This window comes from Lissotriton helveticus, chromosome 5_1 (genome assembly GCF_964261635.1).
Source record: "Lissotriton helveticus chromosome 5_1, aLisHel1.1, whole genome shotgun sequence".
Taxonomy (NCBI): Eukaryota; Metazoa; Chordata; class Amphibia; order Caudata; family Salamandridae; genus Lissotriton; species Lissotriton helveticus.
Window position 1 is genome coordinate 140,552,190 of NC_136065.1, and position 21,341 is coordinate 140,573,530.

At 47.5% G+C, this 21,341-nt stretch overlaps 1 protein-coding gene across 2 annotated transcripts in view; it reads left to right on the forward strand.

Annotated features, from left to right (window-relative positions):
* LOC144754271 (G-protein-signaling modulator 1-like) overlaps positions 1-21,341 on the forward strand; it is a 764,693-nt gene that overhangs the window by 68,336 nt on the left and 675,016 nt on the right. Inside the window, exon 1 of one of the 2 annotated variants that reach the window (XM_078641898.1) lies at positions 15,639-15,780. The exons of the other annotated variant lie outside the window; for it this stretch is intronic. Coding sequence (XP_078498024.1) covers positions 15,653-15,780 — 128 coding nt within the window. The 5' untranslated portion in view covers positions 15,639-15,652. Of the gene's footprint in view, positions 1-15,638; positions 15,781-21,341 lie in introns of those variants that run through there. 2 annotated transcript variants of the gene reach the window in all.

Here is a 21,341-nt window from a genome sequence, read left to right on the forward strand (position 1 = left end):
CTAATAGAGGGTTCTGGTCCATTGAGACATAAATAAAGGCATCAAGTGATAACACGAATAAGACAATAGAGGGCGGGTGGCATCCATTTATCCTTCTTTGTTTGGTCTTTGATAACTGATGGCCTGCTCAGCTTTTCAGGAAGTTAATTTTCACTGCGGCAGGTCCCGGCTTAACCGGATGCTCTCCAGCCATCTGTCTTGGGTGTCTCTGGGGACCTCTTTTACCACGCTCCACAGTAGTACCTTGACTGGCCTTGGTATGAATCTTGCGTAGGTGGTGTTGGACCTTCTAACCACACCAAGGGCATGCAGCAGAATGCAGTCTGTCTTTTGCTTTCTCGGTCTGACGACCAAGAACGACGGGCCCGATTCACAGAACTAACTTAAGACAAAATCCTAAACTTACTACCATTTTGGTATTCACAGAAGGCACTTATTCATTTCGATATTAACAGAAGTCATTTAGAAGTCCTAAAGTTAGGAGTCCTAACTTTACTACTCCTAAACTGAGAAGAATCCTAACTTTAAGACTTTCGGTATTCACAGAAGGCATTTAGGAGTCCTAAAGTTACAAGTCCTAACTATACTACTCCTAAACTGAGAAAAATCCTATCTTTAAGACTTTCAGTATTCACAGAAGGCATTTAGGAGTCCTAAAGTTAGAACTCCTAACTTTAGGACTCCTAAATACCTTCTGTGAATACCAAAATGAGTAAGTGCCTTCTGTGAATAACAAAATGGTAGTAAGTTTAGGATTTTGTCTTAAGTTAGCTCTGTGAATCGGGCCCATACAGATCATGTTCTGCTTCCTCTAGTCTGACATCTTCCCATTCAGTCTCATGTTTGCGTCTAGAACATTCGCCTTAATGGCGTTCTTGGGAGACTCTATGAGTGATTTACTTTGCCTAAGACGGGACCGCTTTGGGTGGTCTGGTGGTGGGCTTTCAGTTATTTTCCTGGAGGTGACTCCTAAAACTGTGGACGCTCTGTATAGAACTTGTTTTCGCCTAGAAGACATTTAGAAGTGCTTCGAGACAGTAATGGTGAAAGGGGATGGATTCCACCCAAAATCTACAGTTGATGGTTGGGCTTCCTTCTGTGGACCCTACTCCAGAGAAAATCTACCTAGGCTGGGGACGTGTTCCTATCATTGCGACTTTGGAAACAACTGTAATGGGACTTCCCTGAGGTTTTGTGGTATTCCTGAGGTGTGGATCACATTGATGATTGTATGGAATTATCAACCTCTGTGTTGGTTTGTAGAACAGTTGAACCTGTTCCTCTCGGCATGCCTTTGGTAGTGTGAGGAACACTCAGGTCACCACGAGGTTTCTGCACAAGCTAGGATCAACCTTCCATCTCTCTTCCAAGTTTGGTTTCCAAATCAAGGTGTGATCTTGCATGCCGGCGCTTTCTGAAGCACACGTTTATGACTGCTTGGTGACCACCTTGGGACAGGATACTGCCATTGGCTTCTCCATTTCTGGAGGGGCTCAAGACATTGGTATTTGGTTCTTTTTCAACTCATTTGTCCTTGAACCACTCACCAGCAGCTAATCAGTCATAGCACTAAGAGAGACACTTTCCATGGGTATCCACTCCTATCAGGTCACATCCCTGTGGGTGTTATGTCACACAGGTCATGGCCTTGCACCCTTCCCTGTGCATGCTACATATGCGATGATGGAGAACATCTGTATAGAGGGTAAATGGGCAAAGCCCTGTGATAGCTACAAAGAGGGATACTTGGCATCGAGGGAATGTCTCAGACACTGTATCCATAAAATAATTGTACCTAGATGTAACATCTTAACCATAACATCTCTTCAACAGAGGGTTTTTTTTAAATTAAATTTGTAAGATGTCTTTCAATGTAGTATTTGATCTCAGAAAAAGTCATAATATGAGAGAAACTGTTGTTATGAATTTCTAAGATTTACTTTTCTCACTGGCCACGTGGAGACCATGCCATGTGGGTACTGGCCACAGGAATGATGGTGGGTGACTATGCTTTTTGTTCAAATCTCTTGTGTTTCATGGTGTAATTGTGGGTGCGGGAGGAGGGACGTTTGTGTGTGATGTTGTTTTCTTGTGTACGTGGTTATTGGTTGTGTAATTTGACTATATTTTGTATGAATGGGTCTGTCTTAGGTTTGTTGCTTCTAGGTGTCTTTGATGTGGGGTCCAAGAGATCAAATGTTGAGATTCATGAGTCTGGTGCTTTCGTGTGTTGAGTTTTGAAAGGCAGTGTTTGGTTGTGTGACTTTGATAGCTGATATGTCTGCAGAAGACACGTGTTACAGGCAAAACGTTGCATTGTTTGTGCCAAATAATCAAGAATTTATTTACTAGGAGTGTAAAGAAGGACATGATGGATAAATGTTTATAGGTGTGCCAGTGATATTTAGGGAGAATGTGTTATTATATTATTATTAATTAGCACTTTTTTATTTTATTTTTATTTTTAGATTTTTTAAAAAACTTTTTATTAACTGTGGAAAAGAAAAGTGGTGTACATCACAGCATACAATAAGACTTACAATCGTACCAGAAGGGTGTCGAGGCAAGTACAGGAGGTCATAGGACTTCAAGCCGTACAAGATACAGGATAGCATCATACATTTAATTGTGCGAGTGGGTCGTCAACCCTTGCCGTCGTGGGGGGTTCGCAGATATGACCCCTATATTCATTCCAACCGGACCAAATGTCCACCCATTTCTGTGGGCAGCCCCTGGCAACATAGACTGTCTTTTCCTGGAGCATACACCAGTCCATGTCTGTTTTCCAGGAACCAATCCTCGGTGGCCCCACCGCCCCCCACAATCTGGCAATATTCCGTTTTGCAATGGCAAACCCAAGTGTGGCCAAGGTTCTGCCCAGATGCGACAAATCAGTAGGCTCCTATATATTTAAAAGACATCTCTTCGCCTCCACCCGTAACTCCACCTCCCACACCTCCCTCATGCACTGGTGTATTCGTTTCCAATAGACCTGTAACAGTGGACATTCCCATACAATATGAAAAAATGTCCCTACCTCACCACAGCCCCTCCGACAAAGCCCGTCAGAACTGCGGCCCATGAGTTGTAATCTTGTCCCCGAAATATAGACTCGGTGATAGTAGCACTTTTTAAGCACATGGCTACCCTAAGGCATCCCAGCACTAGCGGCAGAAAGAGCAGGCGCAGGAAACGCTACCAGTTGATATTCTGGAATAGCCAGGTTTTGAGACAATTCCGCAAGGTGAGGTGGGATGTCTCTGAGCGTAAAAGCAGGGGAATGGAGTTCCACAGCCTAGCTGTATTGTATGAGAAGGAACGTCCCCCACTTCACATCCTTTGTATTTTAGGGATGGTAGCTGGCATTAGCTTCGCCGAGCCGAGAGATTTACTCGGGCAGTATGCTGCGATGAGAGGCTGGTTAATACGTGGGCCATTACCCATAAGGGTCTTGTGTGCAGTACAGAGGGCTTTACATTTCATCCTCTCCTCTATGGGAAGCCAGTGTAGAGACTTTAGGCAGGGCATGGCTGACTGCAGTGAAGTGGAAATTATCTGTTTTGACCTATCCTTACCAGATGGACGTCTATTCACCAAAATGCCAGGGGTAGCGGAAGTGAAGTCACATGCCCCTTGACCTTCACTGTCACTCACACTTACATATGTTTATACATACACATGCATTCACACATCCGCACACACATGCATACACACAAACGCACTCTGCCACATGCAGATACATTCACACATACACTCTCTTTTACATACACACTCAAAACTGCAAGTACACACACAACATACGTACATTTAAAAGCTGTCAGGGAAAGACATATTCCAGCTATTTGTACGAATTTCTTTAGTAGTGAATAATGTAATATTAGTCGCTTTCAGTATAATTAAAAAAAAAGACCGGAAATGAGGTGAGTGAAGCCCCCACCGACGTCCATAAGGCCTAGCTGCTTCTGTTCCTGCCACTGATTTTGCCACTGCTGACGCTTGGGGTCGCAAATGCAATTCCATGGGTCACAAGGGGCATTGCAGGGGTCGCAGCAGCGTCCCTTAAATGACGTCCAACCTTTACCATGCTTTTTTACGTGCACTGTTTATTCGCTATCATGTTTTTAGAATATGGCCGCCCCAACAGCCTAATTCACCTTCCATTCACCCTAGTGGTTAGCATTTTAGGGTTTGACATTTTCTAGCCATTACCATAGCAACAGAAAGAGAAGCATTAATTGGCGGCTTGGCTGTGGCGTTCAGCTGAAGGAGAGCGCTGCCTGAAGGGCAAGGACCGCCCATTCGATCAGCGAATTATACGTCTTGCTGTGCCAAAGGGCTCAGAAAGCTGCTTTATTGATCAGTCCCACCCAAGGTTATGGGTGCTCCATCTCTAATGACATTGGGCTGGTTGTCAAGGTCTCCCATTGATAAAAGTTAAGTTCGGTGACCATAGGTCTGATGAAGAGTTTGGAGGCCACCTGCCTTATCACAAGTGCCACAGGATATAATGCACTTGTAATAAAACGGATGTGATATCAGTCATGTTTGTGATGAGTAACTCGTCCACCAAACATTAAACCAGTCCCTCAGTCAGTAAAGCAGGAAAACAGAAGAAGTGGTGCACGGCACCTTATTGATTCATTTTATTACCAATATTTACTTCTTTTTCTGAGTTGATTAAAAAAGATGTGCAAATCACAGGAACACGAAGAATTGATTTCCCATAAGAATTGAAAGGGCATAACAGAATAAATGAAAACAATTCTATATTTTGTAAGCACAGTTTGCGGCAGTTGTATCCTTCGAAGAGTAACAGTAAGCTCTGTAACCAATAGGTCTTAACACTACTCAACTTAACAATATTCAGGTCATGAACCTCACAAGGTTGAAAAGCTGAGTTAACCCCAAAGGGATTAATACACCGGATTAGTAAACCACTGACATATTTTAGAATCTAGAATTTAACTCTGTGAGATATAGTGCAGCCAAAAAATGCATTAGTGACTATTAAAAATATATAAGGTTTTAGAAAGCCCAGGTCGATGTACTGTGAGAGAAATCGGAATTTAATAAATGGCGGGTTTGCTCGGACTGATGTATATGCAGCAATCTTATGTATTAATCCAGAAATGTAACTTTCCCATAGACTGTATGCCCTTAAGTATAGCAAATCAATGCCATTTCTGCTCATGCTTGCCCTGGGAGTGTTAATTTGGTAGAAAGAGATGGAACGTTGCAGGAGATGATGTAAGAGTGGGTGTTCTTAGAATTTGAGTGACAAGTAGAGTCTCCAGTGACAATCGATATTTCAGCCCAGTTGCCCCACCGTCTAAGAGCTAAGGATTCAGACAAATATGGGCCCTTCTGAGATATACAGCCAAATTCATCAATGTCCCAATTTGCGAGTCCTTAATAGCGATTATTAAGGAATCGCTATTATAGACTCGCAAAACGGGATTCATGTAGAAATCGCAATATTATTTGCAATTTCTACAGCTTCCTTATTTGCGATTAGCAAATTGCTAATCGCAAATAAGGAATGACTCCCCATTCATTCCTATGGGCCTAAAGGATTTCAAGGGTGCCAGGGGTGTCCAAAGGACACCCTGTAGCACCCCTGAAATGTAAATGTAGACTGACGTTGCGCACACACATGTCCAAAGGACATGTGTGTGTGTAACATACAACTTAGAAAAATGCACTAAAGTGCATTTTTCTAAGTTTTCGCTATTTACCACGAAGTCAGACTTCGCGGTAAATAGCGGCCAAAAATAGTGATTTCGCAAATCAAAAATGGTTCATGAATTGCATTTAAGGAATCTCAAATAGAGATTCCTTAGATGCAATTGCTCGCAATTTAGCGATTTCGCAATTTGCGATTTTTGCATTTGGGGTGATGAATCCCAAATGCAAAAATTGCGCTCGCAAAGGGCCAGATTCTCAGAATCTGGCCCTTTGCGAGCCGAATTTCCGTTGATGAATCTGGCTGATAGTGCCTAATGTATGTCGACATAATGAAGGTGTTGAGTGGCGCGTGCCACCAAGAATGATTATTTCCAGGTATATTGTGCTGTATGTGCATATTCTGTATGGGTTTCAGATGGCCATTGAGGAGTCGGTAATGGGAGCTTTGCATGGAGCCTCTGTAGAGTGTCCATAGGACAGCGACCACCGGGCAGACACTCAAAACAGTAGCCATGAGCAATGACCAAGAGAGACCATCCAGAAGACACTAAATGTAACCCACAAGCATGTGCAGGAGAAACGCAATCATAGTAAATTATCATCAGGGATAAGCAGCAGGAATGAAAACTTATTAGGGTCCATCCAGGAGCCAGGGGACGGCGGTCATGGGAAGGCGCTCTTGCACATAACTTCCACATAGGGTCCCCCCAAGAGGGGCATGCACTGTGTAAGAAAGAGGATTATTGTTTGGGGTGGGTAGTCGCCCACCTTAAGTAATAATAACTCTATCCCGTCAGGCTAAACTTCAAAAGTCTCTAAATGTATCTGAGCTCAGCTCCGTGTTCACTATGGCACAGAGTTAACCCCTTCAGTGCTGCACGAATTCCGCTGCGGTGCTGAAGGTTCTAAAGAACCTATGGACTCATGACGGAACAGTTCCGTCATGAGCACAGGCCAACCGACGCTCATGACGGATCCGTTCCATCATGAGCACCGAAGGGGTTAATAAGCTTAATTTAGGGAAAATTGTAAAGTATTTATGCAGTACTTAAAACAGTAATAAAGTTAAGACACCAAACATAAAAAATCCCAAACCATAGTAGAAAAATTAACTAAATGTTAAAAAAACAAAATGACACCAAAATGTCAAAAAATCATTCAGAGGTACCAGAGATATGAGTTTTTTAGTTTTTTATGTGAACATTGGGCCAAAAGCTCTAGACATTAATGGTAGTCTATGTTCGTTGGAGACTGGAACCTCGGCAGTCTTTGAGGCTGACTGTGATGGACCCCAAAGTTGGATACACCAAGTGGGATGGCTCAGTCAAGGATTTCACCTTTGCACTTAGTTTGAAAAAATGGAAGTCAGAATCTCTCAATGGGGCAAGGCAGCAGGCTGTATCCGGGAAAGTATCATGGAAGTCAGATAGGCTTTGAGTGAGGTCCTGAAGTTGTTGAGTTTGGAAGGAAAAGCTCCAAGCAAGAAAAGTCAAACTTCGCGTCCCGGACTGTTGTTGCATTGGTTCGATACTTTCGGCACCTCGTAGATTCAAGATTTGTACCTTGGGACTTAGGACCTGAGTTAGATCTCGGTGGACGGGTTCCTCCGTCATAACAGTGACACCCGCCGAAATTTAAATCCCCTTGTATCCTATGGAATTTATATTTCAGAGGACGGGATAGTCCTCACTGTTGTGACGGAGTAACCTGTCTACCGAGATCCAAATCAACCCTGTGTTTCTGGAATAGAGCTCAGATATCTCCAGTGGGACAAGGCAGCAGGCAGTATGCAAAAAGGGCTCAACGGGTTCGGATCCCTTTTCACCGATGGCCCGTTGAAATGGATTTGATGATACGAAGAAGCTCCAAGCAGGAAGAACCTGTTTCTGCCGCCCAGTATAGTTTTGCCTGGCCCTCTGCACTGGGTTCTCACTAAATATTGTAGTATCAATATCTTTTTCCTGACTCTCAAATAAAAAAACCTATATAAAGCAATTTTTTATTTATTTATTTATTTTCGGAGTTTTATATAGCGCTGACCTGACCCGAGGGTATCGGAGCGCTTTACAACAGTGTGATTTCAGAAGTTGCAATAGTAGAGGAGTCTTAATCATAGGGAATCTGGATTCAACGAATGCTGTGGATACATGAGGTAGTAGATGGATCCTGAGGTAGCTTCATGGCATGCATTCTTGAGGTAGTGCAGAAGTTTAGCAGCAGTCTCGCCTTCCGGGCTTATTTGTCTGGTGGTGGGCTTTCGTGGGTCAGTACGATGCAGGGTCTGAAATCCACTGGATCACGGTTGGCGTGGAGGTGGCAGCTATCCGTTTGGGAGGGATCGGTTGAGGAGGAGGGCTTTCAGGAGTTTTTTTAATTTTGTGAAGGACGTGTGGTCCTGATATCTGCTGGGATGGAGTTCCAGATTTTGGCCGCGTTTCCGGCGAATGATCTGGCCGCGGTTTTTTGTTTGCGTACTTTCATAGGGATGAGAAGAAGGAAGTTGGAACTCCTGAGGTTCCTTGTTTGGCCAGCCCTCTTTAGTTTGGCGGCCAGGTAGTCCGGTTTTCCTGTGTGTATGGCTTTGTGCGTGAGGCAGGCAGTTTTGAAATTGGCCCGCTGTTCCACAGGAAGCCATTTTAGTTCTCTTAGGGCTGGTGAGATGTGATCTCACTGCTTCTGGCTGCTGCATTGAGGGTTGTTTTGAGGGGAGCTAGGTGGGCTTTACCAGTGCCGGTTAGGGTTGCGTTGCCATAGTCTAGTCTTGATGGCACCAGTGCTTGTGTAGCTTGTTTGAGGTCTTCGGTAGGGATGAATGGTTTAATTTTGTGGAGCAGTTTCAGGTTGAGGAAGGCAGTCTTTGCAGAGTTTTTGATGTGGTGGGTCATTTCCAGTTTTGGGTCAAGGAAGATTCCCAGAGATTTTACTGAGTTAGCCATGGTGGGAGTGCTGCTTAGAGCATCCATATCCTTAAGCCAGTTTGTAATTTGTTGGTTTTCTTCCTTGTTTGAGATTAGGAGGAACTCTGTTTTGACTTGATTGAGTTTGAGGTGGTTTTGGGACAGCCATTGTTGAATTTATTTAATGTTGGTATTTAATCTGTAGATGTCGTCTCGGGAGGTGGTTTCTAGATAGATCTGAGTGTCATCAGCGTATAGGTGGAAGGGGATCTTCGCGTTTTTGAGTATAGTGGTGATGGGTTGTATGCATATGTTGAACAGTGTCGGAGAGAGCACTGAACCTTGGGGTACCCCCCGCTGATAGGGCGAAGGTTGGATGCAAAGTCTTTTATTTGTATCCTTTGCGATCTGATTTGTAGGAAGGCTGTGAACCAACGGAGGACCGTATCATCTGCGCCAACCCTTTCTTGTAGGGCCTTGATGAGGAGCTGGTGATCAACCGTGTCGAAGGCTGCCAACAGGTCTAGGAGAATCAGTAGGCGGCTGTGATCGGTATCCAGTGACTTATGGATGTCATCTGTGATGTTGAGGATCGCTGTTTCAGTGCTGTAACCTTTTCTGAAACCTGATTGGTGAGGGTCAAGAAGGCTGATATTGTCCATTTGCTGAGTCAGTTGAGAGAGTGCGCATTTTTCTAGGATTTTGGATAGGAGGGGGAGATTGGAGACGGGTCTGAAGTTGTTTAGGTCTGTGCAGTCGAGGTCTGGTTTCTTAATTATTGGCGTTACTTGGCCTACTTTAAGGCAGTCAGGTATGCTGCCGGTTCTCAAGGAGCTGTTGTTGATTCTGCACCAGAACGGGGCTATAGAGAGTTTGAGTTCTTTGGTCAGTTGGAAGGGTGTAGGGTCGAGGGCGTGAGAAGCGGGTTTGGTGGTGGAGATTAGCTTGATAATCTCAGCTTCTGAGATGGGATAGAAGGATTTCCACGCATTAGTGTGTAGCCTGCTACTGTTTTCCATTGCGACTGGGGGCGGGCCTACGCATGTGGAGTTGGCGTTGGTGTCTGTGTCTAGTGAGAGCTCAATCTTGGAGATTTTTTCTTCAAAGAAGGTGGCGAAGTTGTCACACAGTTCCTTGGAGGCCTGGGTAGAGGATACGAGGGGCTTGGAGGTTTGCTGCTTGATGATTTTGAACAGTTCGTTTAGCCTGTTTTTAGCATTGTCCAGGGCGGCGCAGAAGAATTTGGATTTAACACTATGGATGTGTGTTTTGTATTTTCTTCTAGCTGCTTTGAGTTGTTCAAGTAGGCCCGTGGAGGGGTTCTTTCTCCAGAGTCTTTCTGTGGCTCTAAGTTGTCTCCTTTCATTGTTGACGTCTGTATTGAACCAGGATCTGAATGGTATGTTTCTGTTTTTTATTTTGTTTCAGGGGGGCCATCTGATCTAGAGTGGCTGCCATGGATGTGTTGTAATGGTCCGCGAGTTCTGTCGTGGTTAGACCGTCCGTGGGGATGCTGAGTTTTGCATTGACTTTTTCCTTCAAGTCAGTCATGTTGACCTGGGTGAGGTTTCTTGTCCTTTTGGGCTGTACGTGGATGGGTGGTTGTAGGGTAACTGGTTGGGTGAGGTGGAAGAGGATCAAGTGGTGGTCGGACCAGTCACCGGGTAGGGTGTGAGTTATCGTCTCTAAGTCTTGTTTGGCGATAATGGCGTCATGGATTGATCCTTTGTTGTGGGTCTCTTCTGTGCAGTGTTACCAGAGGTTGTTGTTGAGAAGTAGGTCATTCAGGTTGCGTACTGGTGGATTGTTAACGTCATTCCAGTGAAGGTTGAGGTCGCCTAGAATTAGGTTGTTCGTATCTTGAAGTGAGCAGTGGGCAAACAGGTCGGACAGGTGTTCAGTGAAAGCAATTGAGTTGCCTGGGGGGTGGTAGATAAGGTGACAGGTTAGTGATTCTTTGTTTTTTGTACTAATGGTGGCAGATTCCTTTCAGCTTGTACCAATGGTGACAGTTAGGCATTCAAAGCTGTTGCAGTTGGTGGAGTCTGCCTCCACCATGGAGATATTGTCTTTGTGGATGATTGCTATGCCTCCTCCTTTTTGGCCTTTTCTGTCTTTTAAGAAGCGTGGGGGGACGAGAGTGTCCAGGAGAGGTAGGGAGGAGTCCTTGAGCCAGGTTTCAGTGATGAATGCTATGTTAACGCCATGGGTGAGGATGGATTCTGTAGTTCGGTGGCATGTTTGATGGCTGATCTGCAGTTAATGAGCAAGCATTTTGTGGGAGTCGTCTCTGTTATAGAAGTCTTATTAAGGGGGGCCCTAGGGATGATCGTGCGGGTGGTCGGCAGTCTAGGTGATTTTGGTGAGTCTTGTCCTCTTCCTAGCCCGGTGATCACCTGTATTTTGGATTGTAGGGTGATGTTCCTGAGCTTGTCGTTCGGGTAGACGAGGACCGCCACCTCACTCTCTGACAGAGGCTCATTCGTTCTTTTGGGTCTCTGAGAAGTCCTGGGCAGGGGGATTGTGATCCCTATCTGAGGGGGGACTATGGGAGCTCTCTGTTATGCGCTGGTGGTGTAGGAGTGGGTGCGTTGATGTGCCTTTAGATGAGCTGTCAGGATTTCCGTCCACAGGTGGGTCAAATATATGTCCTCCATTATACTGGCGGAGAAAATCTCTGTTATTGTGCGATCTGTGCCAGAGCAGTGCTGCTTTCTCTGTCAAACTGGCTGTATTTGGTGTGGGTGGGACATACCACCAGTGTAAAACGATTGTATGTACTTTAGAGAGGAGCGTGCACTCATGGCACCCACATACCTAGCCCTGCTAACATACTGGGTGCCATTTCTCAGTTTTTTCAGATGAAAATACTCATCTTTTCATGAAAATCTGCCATCATTGCCTTACTAGTTTGGCAGCCAAACCGTGGAACGCGCTACCTTTGCATATTCGTGGCATGGATAACTATTTGTCATTTCGTAAGGCAATCAAAATGTATCTCTTTCCTCTGCCCTAGGCTTTCCCTTTGGTAGCTTTGCAGTTTTCTGGTGCAAGGAGGCTCGCACTCATCTGGTGCAAGGAGGCTTGCACTCATCAGGTGCAAGGAGGCACACACTCATCTGGTGCAAGGAGGCTCGCACTCATCTGGTGCAAGGAGGCTTGCACTCATCAGGTGCAAGGAGGCACACACTCATCTGGTGCAAGGAGGCTCGCACTCATCTGGTGCAAGGAGGCTTGCACTCATCAGGTGCAAGGAGGCACACACTCATCTGGTGCAAGGAGGCTCGCACTCATCTGGTGCATGGAGGCTCGCACTCATCTGGTGCAAGGAGGCTCGCACTCATCTGGTGCAAGGAGGCTCGCACTCATCTGGTGCACGGAGGCTCGCACTCATCTGGTGCACGGAGGCTCGCACTTTTGTGCGTGGGTGAGGAGGCGGAACGTGATTCTTTTGTTGACGGGGAGCCAGTGCAGGTCTTTCAGGTGTCCGGAGATGTGGTTGTGACGGGGGATGTCCAGGATGAGTCGTGCGGAGGCGTTCTGGATGCATTGGAGTCTTTTCTGCAGTTTGGCTGTGGTTCCGGTGTAGAGGATGTTTACGTAATCCAGTCGGCTGGTGACAAGTGCCTGGATGACCGTCTTCCTGGTCTCGGTAGGGTTCCATCGGAAGATCTTTCGGAGCATGCGTAGGATGTTGAAACACGATGACGAGACGGCGTTGACTTGTCTGGTCATCGATAGGGAGGAGTACAGGATGAAGCCCAGGTTGCGAGCGTGGTGCGTTGGTTTGGGTGTCTGCCTAGGGCCGGGGGCCACCAGGAGTCGTCCCAGGCAGATGGTGATGATCCAAGGATGAGGATTTCCGTCTTGTCTGAGTTCAGTTTCAAGCGGCTGTTCTTCATCCACTCGGCAACTTCTTTCATCCCTTCGTGTAGGTTGGTTCTAGCGGTGGCAGGGACGTTGGTGAGGGAGAGGATCAGCTGGGTGTCGTCGGCGTAGGAGATGATGTTGAGGTTGTGTTGGCGTGCGATGGCTGCGAGGGGGATCATGTAGACGTTGAAGAGGGTGGGGCTGAGTGAAGATCCTTGTGATACGCCGCAGATGACTTCGGTGGCCTCGGATCTGAACAGGGGAGGCGGACTCTCTGGGTTCTTCCGGCGAGGAACAAGATGATCCACTCCAGCGCCTTCTCTTGGATTCCGACGTTGCCGAGGCGTTGTACTAGGGTGCGGTGGCAGACAGTATTGAACGCTGCGGAGAGGTCCAGGAGGATGAGGGCCGCTGTTTCTCTGTTGTCGTGCAGGGTTCGGATGTCGTCAGTGGCTGCGATGAGGGCGGTTTCGGTGCTGTAGTTGGCTCGAAATCCGGCCTGTGAGTGGTCGAGGGATCCATTTGTCTCGAGGAAGGCGGCAAGCTGTCTGTTGACGGTCTTCTCTATGACTTTGGCAGGAAACAGGAGGAGCGAGATGGGGCGGTAGTTCTTGAGGTCGGTGGGGTCTGCCGATGGTGTTTTCAGGAGGGCGCTGAGTTCGGCATGCTTCCAGCTCTCCGGGAAGGTGGCGGTGTTGATCTGGTGCAAGGAGGTTTGCACTCATCTGGTGCAAGGAGGCTTGCACTCATCTGGTGCAAGGAGGCTCGCACTCATCTGGTGCAAGGAGGCTCGCACTCATCTGGAGCAAGGAGGCTCGCACTCATCTGGTGCACGGAGGCTCGCACTCATCCAGGGCTGGACTGGGAACCAAAACCGGCCCTGGCAAATTGCTCGGCCAGCCCCCCCACCCCCCAGGGGGGAGGGGGGCGAGCGCTTTGCCAGGGCCGCTTTTCAGCCGATTTTGTTACAGGGCCGTTTTTGCAGCTATGCTGCAAAAACGGCTCTGCAACAAAAACGGCCCCCAGGGCCCAAAACCGGCCCCCACCCATGCGGCCGACCGGGGGATTGCCCGGTGCCCACAACGGCCAGTCCGGGCCTGCACTCATCTGGTGCATGGAGGTTCGCACTCATCTGGTGCATGGAGGCACGCACTCATCTGGTGCATGGAGGCACGCACTCATCTGGTGCATGGAGGCACGCACTGATCTGGTGCATGGAGGCACGCACTCATCTGGTGCACGGAGGCTCGCACTCATCCAGGGCCGGACTGGGAACCAAAACCGGCCCTGGCAAAGTGCTCAGCCAGCCCCCCCACCCCCCAGGGGGGGTGGGGGGCGAGCGCTTTGCCAGGGCCGCTTTTCAGCCGATTTTGCTATGCTGCAAAAACGGCTCTGCAACAAAAACGAAAACCGGCCCCCACCCTTGCGGCCGACCGGGGGATTGCCCGGTGCCCACAACGGCCAGTCCGGGCCTGCACTCATCTGGTGCACGGAGGCTCGCACTCATCTGGTGCATGGAGGCACGCACTCATCTGGTGCATGGAGGCACGCACTCATCTGGTGCATGGAGGCTCGCACTCATCTGGTGCACGGAGGCACGCACTCATCTGGTGCACGGAGGCACGCACTCATCTGGTGCACGGAGGCACGCACTCATCTGGTGCATGGAGGCTCGCACTCATCTGGTGCATGGAGGCACGCACTCATCTGGTGCACGGAGGCTCGCACTCATCTGGTGCACGGAGGCACGCACTCATCTGGTGCATGGAGGCTCGCACTCATCTGGTGCACGGAGGCACGCACTCATCTGGTGCATGGAGGCTCGCACTCATCTGGTGCACGGAGGCTCGCACTCATCTGGTGCAAGGAGGCTCGCACTCATCTGGTGCATGGAGGCTCGCACTCATCTGGTGCACGGAGGCACGCACTCATCTGGTGCAATGAGGCACGCACTCATCTGGTGCACGGAGGCACGCACTCATCTGGTGCACTGAGGCACGCACTCATCTGGTGCACGGAGGCACGCACTCATCTGGTGCAATGAGGCACGCACTCATCTGGTGCACGGAGGCACGCACTCATCTGGTGCATGGAGGCTCGCACTCATCTGGTGCATGGAGGCTCGCACTCATCTGGTGCACGGAGGCACGCACTCATCTGCTGCAAAGAGGCTTGCACTCATCTGGTGCATGGAGGCTCGCACTCATCTGGTGCACGGAGGCTCACACTCATCTGGTGCACGGAGGCACGCACTCATCTGGTGCACGGAGGCACGCACTCATCTGGTGCACGGAGGCTCGCACTAATCTGGTGCACGGAGGCACGCACTGACTCCATCATTTCGGCTAGGACAACAGCATGGCAGCAATTTAGTAGATCTCAATGTGTTCATTCTTAGCCCAGCCCCTCTCTGACCTGTGCGCCTTGCGCATAGCTTGTGTTTTTTACGGCCGTATATAGTAAAGAAAATATTATTACACACCTACCTGAAAAGTTTCAAAGGATCGGTTAGCATGTCAGGCGTTCGAATTACTGCACGTCTCAGCAGCGAGCGTTTAACTCGATTAGACAGGCTGCCTGCAGTGGCGAGGGGATGAGGAGCAGGGTAAGGTTTACAGGGGATGGGGGGGGCGGTCTGGGACGTTTAATGCTGGCTGTGGGAAGAAGAAAGGGAATATTCAAAGGTTTTCCTAGTTAGCGACCAGCCACGAGCACAGCTGTGGCATCACGTCACCGGGTGAAGCGGGCACGTGCCGTGAATGCCTCTTCAAGCCGCGTGAAGGTGACCTTGTAAAACCTTGTGGAAATGCCACGTCCTTTGATGCTTATCATTCCTGCTGGGCCATCTCGGCTGCGAGCACTGTGCGCTTTCATATTTCTCGCGCATACAAATCACCAACAGAGCGCGGGCGACCGGCGCGTGCCCTTGATGCTGAAACCGAAACACGTGAATGAATACAAACACGAAAAGTGCATGTCCTGTGTCTGTGAAGGTTCCTCTGAAGAGGCGGGTAAACAGTGGGCAGTAGAAAGTGGTTTACGGGCAGGTGGGTGAGAAAGGAGCGTCACAGACCTTGTCTGGAAAGCGGCGCCCTGTGCCAAGGACCAGGGCGCGCCTCCGCCGGGGCGGGGCGGTGACTCAGAGGCGCTGGCTCCGGCCCAGCTCGCTGCTCGCCAGCGGTTACCAGATTTGAAAATGGATGTTAAGCTCAGCCATGCCTCGGAGTGCGGCCTGCCGGAGATCCCCGCACTTCAAGGCGCTGCGGAGGCTGTGGCAGTGCTTCCTCAGGCCCAGGAGGCTTCTTGGCGCTGGACGTTGCCGAGGAAGGTAAGCGGAGGGAAATGGCGCGAATCCTAGAAGTTCCAGTGGGGCAGTAACTGTGGGGAATGCAGAGTGTGCAAATGAAATGATGCTCGCAGGAAGCCATAACATGGGAACGAGTTTGGAAAAAGTTGTGGAAAAATGTTTACGAAGAACGTGTGTATTCAGGGTCCACCTGATGGCACGCGCTCGGGAACAGAAGGAGGGTTGAAGTATTGCCCCCACATGGAAGCTCTTATTAAAAGCGGTTCCCTGTTGGCGCATGGCGCTTTTGTATATTTACAACTCTAGCAATAAAAAGCTGAACTTTGAAAGAAGCACGTGTAGCGCCTGGTGCAGGCGCTTTGTGGCTGGTGAGGTCATTCATGTACACATAGTCAGACTGAAGTCACAGCCATTTACAAAAGGGGTGCCCCGAGCAAACATGTTTTCCGAATTTCAGTGCCACTTTAATAAGTTAGTAGCCACCAGGATTCGTTAACTGTCAGATTGTTCTGGGGTTTGCATATATTTTAAAATGTATTTTTTTTAATAGACTGTGTTGTTGGTCACACCTCAGCTGGGAGCGCTGCCTGGGCGTGAGAGCAGGGGTGCACTAGGCACTTCCCTGGCAGAGCTGTGTGCAGGTAGCAGAGATTTTAAAAAGGTTTCTTTATGGAATTCCCTCTCTCTGCTTGCAAGTTATCTTTCGAAGCGTTCTTTCTCCATTCATGAAAACCGTCCGGGCAGGAGTTGCATGCAGGACGCTGTCAGATGCTGTGCGCACGTGACGGTCCTGGAGTAATGTGTACACTTTACTTAGAATTATCCGAGCGTCAGCGCACATGCGGAGCCCACATCAATCAAGGTTCTCGGCCTGTAATCCACGTGTCGAAGAAAAAAAGCTAAATTTAAGCACGCACATGACTTGATTTACAAAAAAATGAGAATTGTATGAAAATAGTAGATTAAAAAAATAGTCACAAACGGATGTTTTTAGAAAATACAAAACAAATAGAAATAAAAATAGTAAAAAAGTAGTAGCTAACATGTACGGCGATTCAAAATGCAAAAATATTTAGGAAATTATTTTAAGCAAATATTAAACCTTCACCTAACCCAACCCCTGTCTGTTACTTTATACTTTTAAACAAAACCTAACCTTTTTTTCAGTTGCTCTATTGTTTCTCTGGTATTTTACCGAAGGACACCCCTATTCCTTTTTCCATATCACCGTTCTCCAACACCTGCTACTTCACCATCCTTTACACCATCATGTACAACTTCCATCATTCTCGACCTAACCTAACCCCTAAAATGAGAATGTGATGGGTGAATCATTTCAAAATACATATGTACCAAGAGAATAAAAAAGAGACTGGAGATGCAGTGCAAGAGAGAACACTAACTACAAGAGCGAGACATAGAACATGTCATTTGGTATGTGGCTTGACAGCTCCCTTAATTTTGCGTACCAAGCAACTGCACTTTCTTTAATGTATTATGGATTGATGAGAATGCTTCGCAAAATTGTTCCGCTCCTTCCCTTTCAGGCGAGAAGGATCATGGTTCACAGGCACTAATACTGTCCCGCCTCGATTATGGGAATATTTTGTATCTTGGAGCTCCGCAGACCACAATAAATAAACTGCAAGTGATTCAGAATTGTGCTGCACGGATGCTCCTTCAGACCCCACGGTGGCAATCGGCAAGCCGGCACTGAGACAGCTGCACTGGTTACCGATCTCAGCCAGGGTACAGTTTAAAGCTATGTGTCTGGCACATAAGGCTATCTAGAGGACTAGTCCACCTATCTTACATCCGTTAATAACACCATATCTCCCGCCGAGAACTTTAACATTCTAGCTCTCTATACCTGGCCACCACTAAGAAAAAAAGGAAGGCGAGATGGGGTGGACGCTCCTTCTCATTCACTGCTGCAAAACTGTGGAACTCCCTCCCCCAGGCTTTGCGGGGGAACAACAATCTGTTGGCCTTCCGTAAACTTCTAAAAACCCACTTGTTTGGAATGCCTGTATGGCATCACGGACTGACTCCACTCTGCCCTTCTTTCCTCAGCGCTACGAGGCCTCCGGGTAGTTAGGCGCTATATAAATATTTTTCCATTCCATTTTTCCATTCCATTCATACAAGAGAAGTTTGATGGGGGAAGTGGGAAGCCAAAATCATTGGCACATTTGAAAGTCTCTCTAAAGAAGCAAGTGATACAGAAGTCAGAGTGAGCTGGGGTTAAAGAGGGGGTCAGAAAGACCAGAGGACTTAGGAGAAGTAAAGAGCTGAGCTACATTGCCCAGGCTGCATTTAGAAAAGACTTTTGTGAAAAGAGGATTGGGGCTCGAAGATCAAGAAAGTGCAGCCGCCAATAGACAAAACGGGATATCATTAAAACGTTGAATTCTCATTAGAGCGGAAGAGAAAGCGGGGAAAGTTCCCATTTTACATGAATTGGCAGCAGTTTTTTCATTTGAGAGAGGTTACATGATCAATGATGCAGGGGGTGGCCTGCAGAATATTCAACGTGGAACAAAGATGTCACCTTATTAGGGCTTGTATGATCTTCTCAATGCTTCAAAGAAGTTATGACCTGACCTCAGTCATTCATGTTGATGTCTATTTTCAGTCATTTCAAGTCCTAGTTCATTCAATGAGATCAGTTGTACTCTGGAGTACTTTACTGATATCTTTTAGAACAGTTTCTTCTTTTTGTCTTCCTTTTCAATTACTCTCTGTAGGTCAATTCACCCATCAATGGTGCCCTTAGATTTTTTGCTTATATGGGTCTGGCTTTACTGGCCCTTTTGACTCTTGAATACTGACAGCCTGCTAAACTCCTTCACTTCCCATGCTTAAAACGTAGGGCAGTGGTTAATGGTAAAGTCACAGGAATATGGCACAGAAAAGGCACAAGTGGCATAAAAATACACCAATTGCCAAAAGCGCCAGGTCTGGGGACCCAATCCATGGCTGACGGGTGGACTTCAACTTGAAACTGATGAGTGCACAACGATACATATACTGTCTAATAAAAGTACACCACCCACATGAAAAACTGTAACAGCATATGTGAGAATAAAACATTCACGACCTGTGGATGGACTACTTTATCCCTCTGGTAAGTCACCCATGAGAAGTGCCTTAAGGCTACAGGGCCTTAAAGGGGAGACATGCAGTTAGTGGCATAGGACTGTCCCTGACAGGCTGGCAGGATTAAATGTGCAACTTCAGTGTAAGGGCTGCTGTGGCCTTTGCCTATTGTAAAAGCCTTCCTAGGAATACAAGTAATATCTTTGTATGGATTGGGTTTGGAACTGTCAAGGAAAACAATTGAGGTAGATTTGTAATCGCGAGCAAAGGGTAAACAGTGGTAACACTTACTGTCTGAAAAGTATATCCCAGAGATGATTTTATTAAACACTGTCCATCTTTGGCGGAATCTTTGATAGTCATCCGATTACTTCTACCGGGCTCCAATTCCCCAGAGACTTTAATGAACTCTCCCAGTCAGATTAGATGTGAAATAACTTCCAGGTTAAACAAAAATGCCCTGGTCTTCCAGCGGATTTCTGGCATGAGTGTATGGTAAGGTTTATTCCGGAGCCTCCTCTCCTAGTTATTTAGGAGGTCAGGGGACAGACAGGGACAAACGATGAACAGCACAAGGGGACGCGCAGGAACTCCAACAGCAACGCGTGTACAGTAAATAGTGTCCTTTGCTGCTGGCCTGCTCCCATGCTCCCAGGCGAGCTGTCTCCTTTCCTCACAGTAGGTGGTTTGAGCTCTATAGGCGGCCTGAGCTCTGAACAATACTGGGTTGGTTGTTAAGGGTAGTTTCCTCATTTTACTAGGACAGCCCATTGGTGGGTATTTTCAGCTTCTGACAGAGGCCCTGCCAACTTTAAAATCCTCACTAGTAGGGTTTTTAGGTTTCGCCTATTATCATTCGCTTGCGAATGTAATAGGCGAAAATTCAAGGGCTCGATCGACTAGTCAAACCACTGTGGTTTCCACTGCGGTTTCTTCACAGTGCATGTGAGCGGGTCACGTGACCACACAAGCACGCGCACCTCAAGCCGGCATTTCTCCTCCCCTAATTACCGGCCGGCACATCAAAGGCTGCTGCTCTCCATGCGTCTTGTCACCCGCCTACGCAATGCCGAGAAAACACAAAAGCTTCAAAGCGGAGTTTAAAACCCTATACATTCACGCGCACCTCAGGCCGGCATTTCTCCTCCCCTAATTACCGGCCGGCACATCAAAGGCTGCTGCTCCCCATGCGTCTTGTCACCCGCCTCCGCAATGCCGAGAAAACACAAAATTGACTTGATGCCACCTGAACCTGCAACATTCCTCCTCCTCTTGAAAATCGGCGTCACCGCAAACGGCCAATACCAACAGGCTCCCGTCAGCCAGCCCGAATCGACTGCTTCTGATGAAAGATGGTTATGATAGGGAAAGACTACACTACTTGGCATGTCTTTTTGTGGGATCCTTCGTAAGCCAGCTATTTGTTTGAACAGAGTTTACAGGAGCCAAAGGCAAATATTTAACACCGTGACTATCTACACTTCCTATCATGCTTGAGTGGAAACACGGGCTCTCGCTGCGGCAACAGTGGCCGCTCACCCGCCGTGTCAAGAGGGAATCCAGCCAACCATGTTTTTCAAGCACCCATCTCTTGGTTTCGATTTCTGAAAGGGGGGCATGCATCAGCCGCAGTTTTAATCTAAAAATGTGTTTGTTCAAAGAGACAGAAACACTACTGCGAAACAAGCACACATATGGTTCCTAAACTTAAGCGCGCTTCTTCATAACGCTCATTTTAGGTCAGCCTGGGTACTACATGGAGTGGTTATACTGGAAGGCGAGGCACCTACAGGGAATGGAGGCCCAGGAAACCGCACTCGAAGCCGCGAGTCATAGATGCCTGCTTACGAGTCTGCCGCGGCAGGAAAAGACAACACGCTCGGAAGAAAATGCTGAATGTGTAAGAAACCAACGCAAATGTCTAAGTAAAGCCAACATCGTGAGTGGAATATAAAACATGAATAGGGCGCCGCACAGTCAGAAGGCACCCCAGGACAGGTAAACACGATAAAAATATGTGAACGTTAAAAAAAAAAAACCATATACATTTAAAAAGGGATACAAGTCCGCCTGTAATGCGCCTAACAAACCAGAGATATGTTTTCACAAGCGCCTTGTCTGCTATGTATACTGCTATGCTATACTTGCCGACAATATGTAGTCGTTAAAGCAACTACTTAACACGATTGTTGTATTGTCTGTGGTGGTTCAGCCACGATTACAACTGCAACATGTTCCATGTACATGCAGAACGGAACGGCTTCACTGTCAGACTAGCACACTGAATACTGGATCACACTCGAGAGGGTGTGCAAGTCTCAACAGCAGTCAAAAGAGCTGGCATTCCAGACAGATTAGTAGAGGTGAAGCACACAATGAGCAAGAACAAGCACTGGCGTTGCCAATAGGTTTCGCATTTGGAAAGTTGGAGCTATTGGTTTTGTAAATGACATTTTATATTTATATATTGTTATTGACAATGC